Raw genomic sequence first — 14,659 nt, 5'->3', positions numbered from 1 at the left:
ATCTACAATAATATAAATATTTGAATAAGTGGATACATGGAGGAAAAGTAGCAGTTTTCTTCATGAAAAAATTCAACTAATAAATGTAGAAGAAAAAGGTAAATAAAACATCACCATTAGACATAAATAAATAAATAAATAAATAAATAAATAAATAAATCCCACAATAATTGCTGCAGGCAAGATCCATCAATGGTTGCTAAGATTTGTAAACTACAGTATGATGAGAAACAGGAGATTTATATAGTCTCAAAGTATTCCAAAATATCTATTATTTATAAGGGGGAAAATAGTAATTTTGCAGTGAAGAAACCCAAGAGAAACCACCTTATCAGAGGATCAAGGTTAACACGGTCAGTAAGAAGGCACAGCAACATCATGCACCTCATGAAATGATGCACTGAGAAGGGTACAACTTGACTTTTGAGGTATTTTTTGTCAAAAAATGCATAACTTCAAATCTAACTGTGAAAAATGATCAGATAAATCCCAATTAAGAGACATCTACAAAATAAGTAACTGACCAGAAAGGGCTTGGTACACAGTATATTCTCAATTAATATTTAAAAAGCTACTTTTTGTTGGTTGCAAAAAGTTTTTGACCAAAATGTCTGACCCAGGATTTTATGTGATTATATATATATATATATATATTTTAAATATTCAATGACACTTTTTTTAAGTTTTATTTATTTTTGAGAGAGAGAGAGTGAAAGAGAGAGAGAGCACTCGCATACACACAAGTTGGGTAAGGGCAGAGAGCGAGAAGACAAAGAATCCCAAGCAGGCTCCGGACTGTGAGCGCAGAGCCCGACACAGGGCTCAAACTCATGAACCTGGAGATCATGACCTGAACTGAAGTCAAGTCAGATGCTTAACCGACTGAGCCACCCAGGTACCCCTGTGATTATACCTTAATGTGAAAAAAACGGCAGATTCTGATTCCATAGGCTTGGGAAGATTACAAAATTTGGATTTCTTTTTTTTCTTTTTTTTAAGATTCAAATTTCTAGTAAGTTCTTAGGGGATGCCAATGGGGCTGTTTTATGGACTGTACTTAGAATAGCAAGGTCCCAAAAGCATGTATTTTCACATGGATTTTAATTTTTTAATAAAATGTATATTTTAGTTTATGAAATATTTCAAAAATATACAAATCTAGAAAATATGAAAGATACTTATATTATCTACCATGTAGTTTTAAAAATAATGTTTAAAATATATTTTAAAATATGCCAGAGATCATACTTTCAAAAGAAAAAAATTTTTAAGTTATATAATCAATCTATTACATGTTACATAATGTAAACAGGTTCCACAATAGCATATATAATTACATTCATAAAAATTTTAAGAGGATTCTTTTTCTGCCTGGTGGTGATTAGTTAAATTTTTCTTATAATGTCTGGATTTTCTAAAGTTTTTTTTTCTTTAATCATAATTATGTATTATTTTCATAATCAAGGGGAAAAAGTAAAGGCTATAAATTAATACAAAATAAATTAGAGTTGTCCAACACAGGCCTAATATTGACAAGTTCAACAGCACTTTATTAAACCACATTAATGCTTTAATAATGTTTAGTGCATATAAAAGAAAGTTGCTGTGAATATGCAATTCCCTTATTAAATCTAATTACCTCACACTTTCTAAGTTCTTACTTTCAACTTTTAAAACTCCATTCAGTTTTGACAAATATCCCTGGAATAGTTCATAAAAATATCCAAATGAGACTACTATCACTAGGGAGTAATTTCTCCAATGATGTGAAATATCAAATGAGCCTACCTTTCAGCTGAATTGAAAGCATCTCTAGAAACAAAGGATGACCGTGTATTTCCAACAGTACCAGTATGAGATCGTCTTCCTTTTGCTGAAGGAGTATCTAGTGGTATCTCTCCCAAACCCTTTAAGTAATATAAAGAAAGACAGTGTAATAAAAGTCTTTTTTAAAAATTTTAAAAAATGTTTATTTTTGAAAGAGAGAAACAGTGTGAGTGGGGAGGGGCAGAGGGACAGCGAGGTATAGAATCCAAAGCAGGCTCCAGGTTCTGAGTTGTCAGCACAGAGCCTGACACGGGGCTTGAACCCACGAACCGGGAGATCAAGACCTGAGCCGAAGTTGGACACTTAACCAACTGAGCCACCCAGACGCCCCTAAAAATTTCAAAACTAGTAAAATGAAATAATTTATACAATGCAATTTTCAGAGAACCCATTATTGATCTTTGTAATTGAAAGCATTTTAATAATCTGCTATGCTTCTGCTTCAAAAGGTATCAATACATAAAATACCTTCTAATTAGTAGTAAATTAACCAAATTAATAGGAAATGACACTGGCAGGGTAAAACTGTTTAAAATTTTTAAAATTAATATGCTACGTTTTATAAGTATTCTTCTTAAACCTTAAAATCTGTAGAGAAAATATGAACACATTACATAAATAATGAATTCCTATGCACCACCAGTGTGAGAATAAACACTTACATAAGAACTATTTAAAAATACTTGTACTTGAAATGACTCACAAATATAATCTGCCTCACGCTGGTAAGATAATTTTTTGCATGGTTACTTTAGTTATTTCTGTATGAATTAAGCTAAATGAGCAGAAGAAAATGCTCTAAAATGTATATTATCATACATCTTTGAAATACTATCCTTATGTAAATGAATCCTTTGCCAAAGATATCAGTAAAGAATAACATAAATTACCACAGAATAATTCTAGATTATTTAACATATTTTTGTAAAAAAATAATATGTAAGTGGATTACTTTTTTATAAGACACTTTTCATATTTTAATTTACGTGATATTCCCTCATTCACTCATTTCAGATATGTCCGAATCCCCATTATCTACCAGGATAAATAAGACATGGGGCTTCCCCTCAAGCAGCTCCCAATTAATGTTCTGCAGTGTGATAGGAATTCTAATAGTGGAATATGCAAGGTAAATAAAATAGGAACCAAGCATGAAGAACATCACTATTCTTACCTTATAAAAATAAAACTTCAGGTTAAAGAAATGAAGCGATGTACCTAACATTATAGTTCGCTAATTCTCAGAGTTGTGATTCAAACCCAAGTCTTGTCACTCCAGTAAACCACACTATGTTCTATTAAGTATCGAGCTTCTGTTCAATAAACACTTACCAACACTATGAATGTCTACTCCAAGTTTTTCAACTGCAGTTGTTGAAATGCTACTGTAGATACAGTCTGAATGGTTAACAGAGAAATAATTGGAAGTAATTACTTGTATACTTTAGCTTCCTGGTACTTTGCTTTTATTTATTTATTATTATTATTTTTTTCTGGTACTTTGCTTTTAAAGCTGCTTATAAAATAAACTTTTTCCACATACCTTTTGCCGTAAGCTTTTAACAGATTCCTTAATATATGGCAAGTCTTTAGATGGGACATATTTTTCAAGCATTTTATCAAAGTTTGGATGACACATCAAAAGGAAAAGCATCTTTCGACCATAGTACCTACGGATATTTGAGAAATATGTAAAGAATGTTATATACCTTAAACAAACTCAGTTTCTTTCCTTAGATGCAATTTTTTTCAACAGAAAAAAAATCCATCAACATCAAAACTGTCATCCCTATTTTAAATAAACCACTGAAATGTAGTTATATTAATTGAGCTGGAATAAAGCATTTTCCTGCCCCTCACCTTTAAAAAACACTATAGCTTCAATTCTTTCAGTTATATGTCAGATGGAGAGCCAAAAGCTTGAATTCTATTTTTCAGACACCCTAGGGTCCATATCAAGGCCAGCATTTGGCAGAACTGTGAGTTAGGAGAAGTTTGTCTTTATCCTGGGCTCCTTGCCCAGTGAGCTTTTGCTGCTCCCCTGCTGGTCAGATGTTCTGACCTAAGTCAACCTTCCCTAGGTTCTGTAGGAAATACAGAACCCTTTTTTTTTCATGCCAAAACTTACCTGGGTTCCAATTCTTCAAAACCTATTCTCTGCTACCTAAAACACACCCAAAGTTAGCTGATAAATCATTGATGATATATTAATGAATGTGTAATGCTCTCCAAACTAAATTTTTTACGATATATAAATTTTAAAATTATTCATTTAAAAAAAAATTCTCTCAGGATAAAGCCTTAAGCCCAGATATAATTCTAATGGAAGGACTGCAGATATAGAAGTGTATACTGGAGATATTTTTGAATAGAGGGGTCTTACAGTACCTTTTAATTATACCATATTACTATCCTTCAAGGAGGCGTGGCCCTAAAGCTAATTACAGTTATTTTTTTTTTCCTACAAATTGGAATATAAGGAACTAGAAGAAGCAGAGAAGGCAAGGCTTGGGGGATAGGGAGAGGGTACAGAATGATTTCAGAAATATCTGTATCAACAAGACTCCAACTATAATGAAATTATAGAGAGGTAGTATCAGAAAATAAAAACTACCATTCTCTCCTCAGAACCAGAATAAAGTCTACACCCTGATAAGTAGTTCCTAATCAGTTATAGTTTCAAGGATGATTATAACTTTTAGCCAAGAATATTAAAAACTGTAGGTCCATCACAAGCCCTTAATGATAGGAGAATGGCTAAAACAATCAAGTAAACAAGCAATGGGGACACTAAATGTGAGAAATATTAAAGCTGTAAAGGTGTAACTATTTTATAACTTTAAAACTTCAAATAATAAATCAAGAAATGATGAAATGGATTAAAACAATTACCATGTCACTTAAGGAAAGGTTAAGATGTACACAAAACAGGGGCGCTGGGGTGGCTCAGTCGGTTAAGTGTCCGACTTCGACCCAAGTCATGATCTCACAGCTGGTCAGTATGAGCCCCACATCAGGCTCTGTGCTGACAGCTCAGACCGTGGAGCCTACTTTCGGATTCTGTGTCTCCCCCTCTCTCTGCCCTCCCCTGCTTGCGCTCCATCTGTCTTTCTCTCTCCCTCAAAAATAAACCTTAAAAAAAAATTTTTTTTTAAAGATGTACACAAAACAACCATTATGAATCTTTTTCTTGTTCCTAACTAGTCTATTATGATCTGAACCCTCCTAAATTGCTTTGAACTTTACTTTGGTATACACAACTTCTAAAATGGCTCCTCAAAGACATCCTGCTCTAATCCCTACAATTTGTAAATATGAGATATAACTTCCAGGATTATGTTATATTATATGGTATAGTTAACTCTAAGCTATGGAGATTTTCTGGGTGGGCCTAATCTAATCAGACAGGCCCTTAAAAGCAGAGAGCTTTCTATGGCTGGTAAGAGAAGAGGAAGTAAGACAGCTTCTAAGCAACAGGGGGACTCAACATACTGTTTTTGGCTTGAAGATGGAGGGGGCTGCATAAAAAGGAATTTGGGTGGCCTTAAGGAGCTGAAAGAGGACCCTGGTTGACAACAGCAAAGAAATAGAGACCTCAGTCCTAAAACTATAAGGAACTAAATTTGGCTAACCACCAAAAGGAGTTTGGAAGCAGATTCTTCTACAGAGCCTCTAGATAAGATCTCAGCCTTATCGTTACTTTGATTTCAGTCTTGGGAGACCCTAAGCAGAGAAAGCAGTTGAGCCATGCAAGACTTCTAACCTAAAGAACAGTAAGCTAAAAAAGTCTGTGTTGCCTTAAACCACTATGTTTGTGGCACTTTGTTACACAGCAATAGAAAATTAATACATTGACTTTCTATATTAGCTTCTGGTATAATGATTTCCATAAGATTAAGTCCAGTTACCTAAAGTCAAGGATACCTTTGTCTTAAAAAGGTTAATACTTTAACACCCTTCTTTACTTTAGTCTCTATGAACTCAGGATCCCCCCTCCCCACTTTTAATCTATCTTCACATGTAACTGCCATAAATTTTTAGATTTTGTATGGGACATTATCAATCACCTAGTCCCACTTTCCTAATTTTACATACAAGAAAACCTAGCCTAACAGACAGTAAGTAATTTGCTTTAGGGCAAACAGTAACTGGGGCTAGGAATTGAACCTAGGCTCCTGACTACATCTAAAATTTCTGTCACCAATACATCTAGGGGCACCTGGCTGGCTCAGTCAGTAGACCATATGACTCTTGATGCTGGGGTCATGGCCTCAAGACCCGCTTTGGGCAAAGAGTTTACTTAAAAAAAAAAAGTTACCAACACGGATAATGTACCATCCACATCTTAATTATTTCATCATTTCTCTCTTGACTGTTCTTAACCTTTGTAAAATTGTTCTTCAAATACAGTGTTCAGAAATTTATGGGATTTTCTAAGTGCAGCTATATCATGTTTCAGGAGATAATATGTTACCCATTTTGCTTCCTGTATTTTTCATGTGCACCTACTTCCATGATTTCACCTAACAGCTTGGAAAATATATCACTTCCCCTAAAGGCATTACCTTACACTTGCCCAAAATGAAGTTCTTCTCCCACTTTTCTGCCCACTCAGACAGTCTTGTGCCATTTTCATGCAGTTCATCCCTGTGACATGGCTTCTCACTACCCAGAAGTAGGTAATGTCATCTGCAAATTTGGAGAATTCACTGTGCACTCCCTCAAGATCATTTGCAAATTGGTTAAATAAGTCCATCCCCCAGCACCAATCCCTGTGGACCCCACTTGTCAATTTAGGAAAAATGTTTATTCTTTTTTAACCTTTGCTGCCTACTTTCAAGCCATTTTCCTAACAGATTCAGCAAATATTATTAGCAGCTATTCACCTGGTTTCTTGTGAACTGTCCTGAGCAAACTTGGCAGCAGCTGGTAATATGCGGTCAGCCATATCCTTTGTTCCAGATAAAATACGATCTGGTTCCATAAATTCCACTACATCTGATAAGTGCTGGGCTGTACATCTTCTTACCGCAATGTGTAAATGGCTACAGGAAAACATGGCCAAACAATTTGGATGTATAAACTATTTACCAAAGATGTACCTTTAAAGTTAAATGATTAAACCTCTTCTAACCCTCAACAACCATCCTTGGAGGCTAAAATGACAAATTACATTAGTTACCCTCCACCTAAGAAGTTAAAAACAACAACAACAACAAAAAAAAAACAAGTAAAAAGAAAGAAGTTAAAAACAAAACAAACTCATAGTCACTGACATTTATTTAGTTCCCTATCTATGAATGTAAGTAAAATTACTATAATACCAATATTATTATTCTTTATATGTTCTGCACCTAATCTGATGTTTATCATATGGGAATTACTTATTTTTTGACTGAAATAATACTGATGTTTGCTTTTTTCCCCTATATCCCAGACTACAAACAATTGACTTTTTAGTTTAAGGACACATTGATTATTTTGAACATTACCTTTGTCCTCCACTGATAAGAGCAACAACTGCACGTGCAGGAGTTACATTGCTGACCATAGCTCTCAGGGCTTTGTCAACATCTTCTCTTATAAATGTATTTGATTCTCCAGCCTTGTGCAACAAAACTTTTACTGTAGCATCTAGTTCTTGATCCATGCTCTTTTTCAGGTAAGTGAAAAGATCACTTAAACAGACCACAGCAGCACGAGAAACTCCAGAGCGTAAATTTTTCACCTAAAAAAAATTTCCAAAATGTATATTTTGCTGATATTCTGAAAGAAAATCAGTAATAATAACTTTGAAACCACATTTAATATTACAGTAACCTGTTTTAATACATTTATGTTACGCCCTAAAAATTAACATGTAACAAATTTTTTTTAAAGTTGTGAAGTAGAGGAACCGGAAGATGGCGGCTTAGGAGGATGCTGGGCTCACTGCACATCCTGCTGATCACTTAGATTCCACCTACACCTGCCTAACTAACCCAGAAAACCACCAGAAACTAGCAGAACGGAGTCTCTGGAGCCAAGCGCAGACGAGGGGCCCACGGAAGAGGGTAGGAAGGGCGGAGAGGCGGTGCGCGCTCCACGGACGGGCGGGAAGGAGCCGGGGCAGAGGGGCGGCCCGCTGGCCAAGCAGAGACCCCGAGTCTGGCTCGCAAAAGCGGAGGGGCCAGACGGAGTGTGTTCCAACGGCAAGCAGGACTTAGCATCTGGGAGGTCTTAAGTTAACAGCTCAGCTCGGAAAGTGGGAAGGATGGAGGACAAAGGGAGGGAGAGTTGCTGAGCCCCGGGACGGCAGAGCTCAGTTTGGCTGGGAACAAAGGCGCTGGCCAACACCATCTCCCTCGCCCATCCCCCAGCCAAAATCCCAAAGGGAACCAGTCCCTGCCAGGGAACTTGCTTGCTCTGCGCAAACACCCAACGCTGTGCTTCTGCGAGCCACCCCTCCAGCAGCGGGTCTGACTCCCTCCCGCTGCCACAGGGCCCCTCCTGAAGTGGATCACCTAAGGAGAAGCGAGCTAAGCCTGCCCCTCCTGCCCCCGTGCACCTTGCCTACCCACCCCAGCTAATACGCCAGATCCCCAGCTCCACAAGCCTGGCAGTGTGCAAGTAGCCCAGACGGGCCACGCCTCCCCACAGTGAATCCCACCCCTAGGAAAGGGGAAGAGAAGGCACACACCAGTCTGACTGTGGCCCCAGCGGTGGGCTGGGGGCAGACATCAGGTCGGACTGCGGCCCCGCCCACCAACTCCAGTTATACACCACAGCACAGGGGAAGTGCCCTGCAGGTCCTCACCACTCCAGGGACTATCCAAAATGACCAAACGGAAGAATTCCCCTCAGAAGAATCTCCAGGAAATAACAACAGCCAATGGACTGATCAAAAAGGATTTAAATAATATAATAGAAAGTGAATTTAGAATAATAGTCATAAAATTAATCGCTGGGCTTGAAAACAGTATAGAGGACAGCAGAGAATCTCTTGCTACAGAGATCAAGGGACTAAGGAACAGTCACGAGGAGCTGAAAAACGCTTTAAATGAAATGCAAAACAAAATGGAAACAACGACGGCTTGGATTGAAGAGGCAGAGGAGAGAATAGGTGAACTAGAAGATAAAGTTATGGGAAAAGAGGAAGCTGAGAAAAAGAGAGATAAAAAAATCCAGGAGTATGAGGGGAAAATTAGAGAACTAAGTGACACACTAAAAAGAAATAATATACGCATAATTGGTATCCCAGAGGAGGAAGAGAGAGGGAAAGGTGCTGAAGGGGTACTTGAAGAATTAATAGCTGAGAACTTCCCTGAACTGGGGAAGGAAAAAGGCATTGAAATCCAAGAGGCACAGAGAACTCCCTTCAGACGTAACTTGAAGCGATCTTCTGCACGACATATCATAGTGAAACTGGCAAAATACAAGGATAAAGAGAAAATTCTGAAAGCAGCAAGGGATAAACGTGCCCTAACTTATAAAGGGAGACCTATAAGACTCGTGACTGATCTCTTTTGAAACTTGGCAGTCCAGAAAGGATTGGCACGAGATCTTCAATGTATTGAACAGAAAAAATATGCAGCCGAGAATCCTTTATCCAGCAAGTCTGTCATTTAGAATAGAAGGAGAGATAAAGGTCTTCCCAAACAAACAAAAACTGAAGGAATTTGTCACCACTAAACCAGCCCTACAAGAGATCCTAAGGGGGATCCTGTGACAAAGTACCAGAGACATCGATACTAGTATAAAACATACAGACATCACAATGACTCTAAACCCATATCTTTCTATAATAACACTGAATGTAAATGGATTAAATGCGCCAACCAAAAGACATAGGGTATCAGAATGGATAAAAAAACAAGACCCATCTATTTGCTGTCTACAAGAGACTCATTTTAGATCTGAGGACACCTTTAGATTGAGAGTGAGGGGATGGAGAACTATTTATCATGCTCCTGGAAGCCAAAAGAAAGCTGGAGTAGCCATACTTATATCAGACAAACTAGACTTTAAATTAAAGGCTGTAACAAGAGATGAAGAAGGGCATTATATAATAATTACAGGGTCTATCCATCAGGAAGAGCTAACAATTATAAATGTCTATCTGCCGAATACCGGAGCCCCCAAATATACAAAACAATTACTCACAAACATAAGCAACCTTATTGATAAGAATGTGGTCATTGCAGGGGACTTTAACACTCCACTTACAGAAATGGATAGATCATCTAGACACACGGTCAATAAAGAAACAAAGGCCCTGAATGACACATTGGATCAGATGGACTTGACAGATATATTTAGAACTCTGCATACCAAAGCAACAGAATATACTTTCTTCTCGAGTGCACATGGAACATTCTCCAAGATAGATCATATACTGGGTCACAAAACAGCCCTTCATAAGTATACAAGAATTGAAATTACACCATGCATACTTTCAGACCACAATGCCATGAAGCTTGAAATCAACCACAGGAAAAAGTCTGGAAAACCTCCAAAAGCATGGAGGTTAAAGAACACCCTACTAAAGAAAGAGTGGGTCAACCAGGCAATTAGAGAAGAAATTTAAAAATATGTGGAAACAAACGAAAATGAAAATACAACAATCCAAACGCTTTGGGATGCAGCGAAGGCAGTCCTGAGAGGAAAATACATTGCAATCCAGGCCTATCTCAAGAAACAAGAAAAATCCCAAATACAAAATCTAACAGCACACCTAAAGGAAATAGAAGCAGAACAGCAAAGGCAGCCTAAACCCAGCAGAAGAAGAGAAATAATAAAGATCAGAGCAGAAATAAACAATATAGAATCTAAAAAAACGGTAGAGCAGATCAACGAAAGCAAGAGTTGGTTTTTTGAAAAAATAAACAAAATTGACAAACCTCTAGCCAGGCTTCTAAAAAAAGAAAAGGGAGATGACCCAAATAGATAAAATCATGAATGAAAATGGAATTATTACAACCAATCCTTCAGAGATACAAACAATTATCAGGGAATACTATGAAAAATTATATGCCAACAAATTGGACAACCTGGAAGAAATGGACAAATTCCTAAACACCCACACACTTCCAAAACTCAATCAGGAGGAAATAGAAAGCTTGAACAGATCCATAACCAGCGAAGAAATTGAATCGGTTATCAAAAATCTCCCAACAAATAAGAGTCCAAGACCAGATGGCTTCCCAGGGGAGTTCTACCAGACGTTTAAAGCAGAGATAATACCTATCCTTCTCAAGCTATTCCAAGAAATAGAAAGGGAAGGAAAACTTCCAGACTCATTCTATGAAGCCAGTATTACTTTGATTCCTAAACCAGACAGAGACCAGTAAAAAAAGAGAACTACAGGCCAATATCCCTGATGAATATGGATGCAAAAATTCTCAATAAGATACTAGAAAATCAAATTCAACAGCATATAGAAAGAATTATTCACCATGATCAAGTGGGATTCATTCCTGGGATGCAGGGCTGGTTCAACATTCGCAAATCAATCAACGTGAGACATCACATTAATAAAAGAAAAGATAAGAACCATATGATCCTGTCAATCGATGCAGAAAAGACCTTTGACAAAATCCAACACCCTTTCTTAATAAAAACCCTTGAGAAAGTCGGGATAGAAGGAACATACTTAAAGATCATAAAAGCCATTTATGAAAAGCCCACAGCTAACATCATCCTCAATGGGGAAAAACTGAGAGCTTTTTCCCTGAGATCAGGAACACGACAGGGATGCCCACTCTCACCGCTGTTGTTTAACATAGTGTTGGAAGAAGTTCTAGCATCAGCAATCAGACAACAAAAGGAAATCAAAGGCATCAAAATTGGCAAAGATGAAGTCAAGCTTTCGCTTTTTGCAGATGACATGATATTATACATGGAAAATCCGACAGACTCCACCAAAAGTCTGCTAGAACTGATACATGAATTCAGCAAAGTTGCAGGATACAAAATCAATGTACAGAAATCAGTTGCATTCTTATACACTAACAATGAAGCAACAGAAAGACAAATAAAGAAACTGATCCCATTCACAATTGCACCAAGAAGCATAAAATACCTAGGAATAAATCTAACCAAAGATGTAAAAGATCTGTATGCTGAAAACTATAGAAAGCTTATGAAGATAATTGAAGAAGATATAAAGAAATGGAAAGACATTCCCTGCTCATGGATTGGAAGAATAAATATTGTCAAAATATCAATACTACCCAAAGCTATCTACACATTCAATGCAATCCCAATCAAAATTGCACCAGCATTCTTCTCGAAGCTAGAACAAGCAATTCAAAAATTCATATGGAACCACAAAAGGCCCCGAATGGCCAAAGTAATTTTGAAGAAGACCAAAGCAGGAGGCATCACAATCCCAGACTTTAGCCTCTACTACAAAGCTGTCATCATCAAGACAGCATGGTATTGGCACAAAAACAGACACATAGACCAATGGAATAGAATAGAAACCCCAGAACTAGACCCACAAACGTATGGCCAACTCATCTTTGACAAAGCAGGAAAGAACATCCAATGGAAAAAAGACAGTCTCTTTAACAAATGGTGCTGGGAGAACTGACAGCAACATGCAGAAGGTTGAAACTAGACCACTTTCTCACACCATTCACAAAAATAAACTCAAAATGGATAAAGGACCTGAATGTGAGACAGGAAACCATCAAGACCCTAGAGGAGAAAGCAGGAAAAGACGTCTCTGACCTCGGCCGTAGCAATCTCTTACTCGACACATCCCCAAAGGCAAGGGAATTAAAAGCAAAAATGAATTACTGGGACCTTATGAAGATAAAAAGCTTCTGCACAGCAAAGGAAACAACCAACAAAACTAAAAGGCAACCAACGGAATGGGAAAAGATATTTGCAAATGACATATCGGACAAAGGGCTAGTATCCAAAATCTATAAAGAGCTCACCAAACTCCACACCCGAAAAACAAATAACCCAGTGAAGAAATGGGCAGAAAACATGAATAGACACTTCTCTAAAGAAGACATCCGGATGGCCAACAGGCACATGAAAAGATGCTCAATGTCGCTCCTCATCAGGGAAATACAAATCAAAACCACACTCAGATATCACCTCACGCCAGTCAGAATGGCCAAAATGAACAAATCAGGAGACTATAGATGCTGGAGAGGATGTGGAGAAACGGGAACCCTCTTGCACTGTTGGTGGGAATGCAAAATGGTGCAGCCACTCTGGAAAACAGTGTGGAGGTTCCTCAGAAAATTAAAAATAGACCTACCCTATGACCCAGCAATAGCACTGCTAGGAATTTACCCAAGGGATACAGGAGTACTGATGCATAGGGGCACTTGTACCCCAATGTTTATAGCAGCACTCTCAACAACAGCCAAACTAAATGTCCATCAACTGATGAATGGATAAAGAAATTGTGGTTTATATACACAATGGAGTACTACATGGCAATGAGAAAGAAAGAAATATGGCCCTTTGTAGCAACGTGGATGGAACTGGAGAGTGTGATGCTAAGTGAAATAAGCCATACAGAGAAAGACAGATACCATATGTTTTCACTCTTATGTGGATCCTGAGAAACTTAACAGAAACCCATGGGGGAGGGGAAGGAAAAAAAAAAAAAAAGAGGTTAGAGTGGGAGAGAGCCAAAGCATAAGAGACTCTTAAAAACTGAGAACAAACTGAGGGTTGATGGGGGGTGGAGGGAGGGGAGGGTGGGTGATGGGTATTGAGGAGGGCACCTTTTGGGATGAGCACTGGGTGTTGTATGGAAACCAATTTGACAATAAATTTCATATATTGAAAAAAAAAATAAAGTTGTGAAGTAAAAAAAAAATTAAAAAAGTTGTGAAGTAAGGTATAATCTACTTTTTTTTTTTTTAAAGTAAAATCTACCGTTTAGATTTTACGGGCTGAAACTCACAAACCCAAGATCAAGAGTCACATGCTGTAATGCTGAGCCACCCAAACATAAGCTACTTTTAACTACATGCAAGCTGTTTATATCACTTAGTACAGAAATATTTTTTAAAGTCAAATAAATGTGGCATATTTATTCTTTGTCGTCCAAACAACCCTTAACTGGGCTGAAAACTAAGTTTACCTCTTGAACTACTGCAAAACTTGTTTCATGTAACTTTGTGTTCAATACTTCAGAATGAAAAGCAGCTAAGCATCTAATAAAATTCAGTCCTTCAATTTTCTTCTCCCTATGGGAAAAAGAAACAAATGACAGAATCACTTATTACATGGGGCTCAAATAACAGGATCTCAGATATCTTGTCTTGTGTGCATGAAATACTGCCAAAGAGGAGACCTTGCTTATTCTCCCATACCATTTAGGAATTTCAAATAAAAAATACATAGTTTTGTTTGTTCCAATAGCTCTCTTCAATGATTCAAAATATCTTTTAAGACCCAAAATCAACATTGACAGTCAAACGAAGTTCATGCTTTGTAAATAAAAAGGAATATTTCCCCCCTAGTGATAGGAATGCCATATTCTTTCTGGAGAACAGAAGGTGAGGGAAGCAATAAAACAAAAACGGAAGGAGAAAAGCAATTACCTCACTGGCAAATATATAATCCAAAAGCAGAAAACCACCAACAGATGGTTCTATAATTTGTATTTTTCTTTCATTATCTGGCTTAATGAGGTAGATGAAGGGTAGGCAGTACTAACAAGAGGGTGGGATTCAAGTGGGATTTAGATGTTAACAATACAAATTTGATGATTTTCATCTTGCAGGTTTGAAAATCTGAGCCAAAATGAATTTCCTTAGAAATATTATAATATTTCCTTGGGTAATATTGATGGTGGTCATTTTTTAAAGCATTTAAA

The 14,659-nt window shown here is 37.4% G+C and overlaps 1 protein-coding gene across 1 annotated transcript in view; it reads right to left on the bottom strand.

Annotated features, from left to right (window-relative positions):
- TOGARAM1 (TOG array regulator of axonemal microtubules 1) overlaps positions 1–14,659 on the bottom strand; it is an 83,530-nt gene that overhangs the window by 14,939 nt on the left and 53,932 nt on the right. The window contains exons 15-19 of the mRNA XM_042989618.1: positions 13,922–14,027; positions 7,320–7,555; positions 6,714–6,872; positions 3,371–3,497; positions 1,789–1,907 (exon numbers count right to left, since the gene is read on the bottom strand). Coding sequence (XP_042845552.1) covers positions 1,789–1,907; positions 3,371–3,497; positions 6,714–6,872; positions 7,320–7,555; positions 13,922–14,027 — 747 coding nt within the window. The remainder of the gene's footprint in view (positions 1–1,788; positions 1,908–3,370; positions 3,498–6,713; positions 6,873–7,319; positions 7,556–13,921; positions 14,028–14,659) is intronic.

The sequence above is a fragment of the Panthera tigris genome, chromosome B3 (genome assembly GCF_018350195.1).
Source record: "Panthera tigris isolate Pti1 chromosome B3, P.tigris_Pti1_mat1.1, whole genome shotgun sequence".
NCBI classification, from domain to species: domain Eukaryota; kingdom Metazoa; phylum Chordata; class Mammalia; order Carnivora; family Felidae; genus Panthera; species Panthera tigris.
Note: the sequence above shows the minus strand (reverse complement) of the source record. Positions and strands in the feature narration are given on the sequence as shown.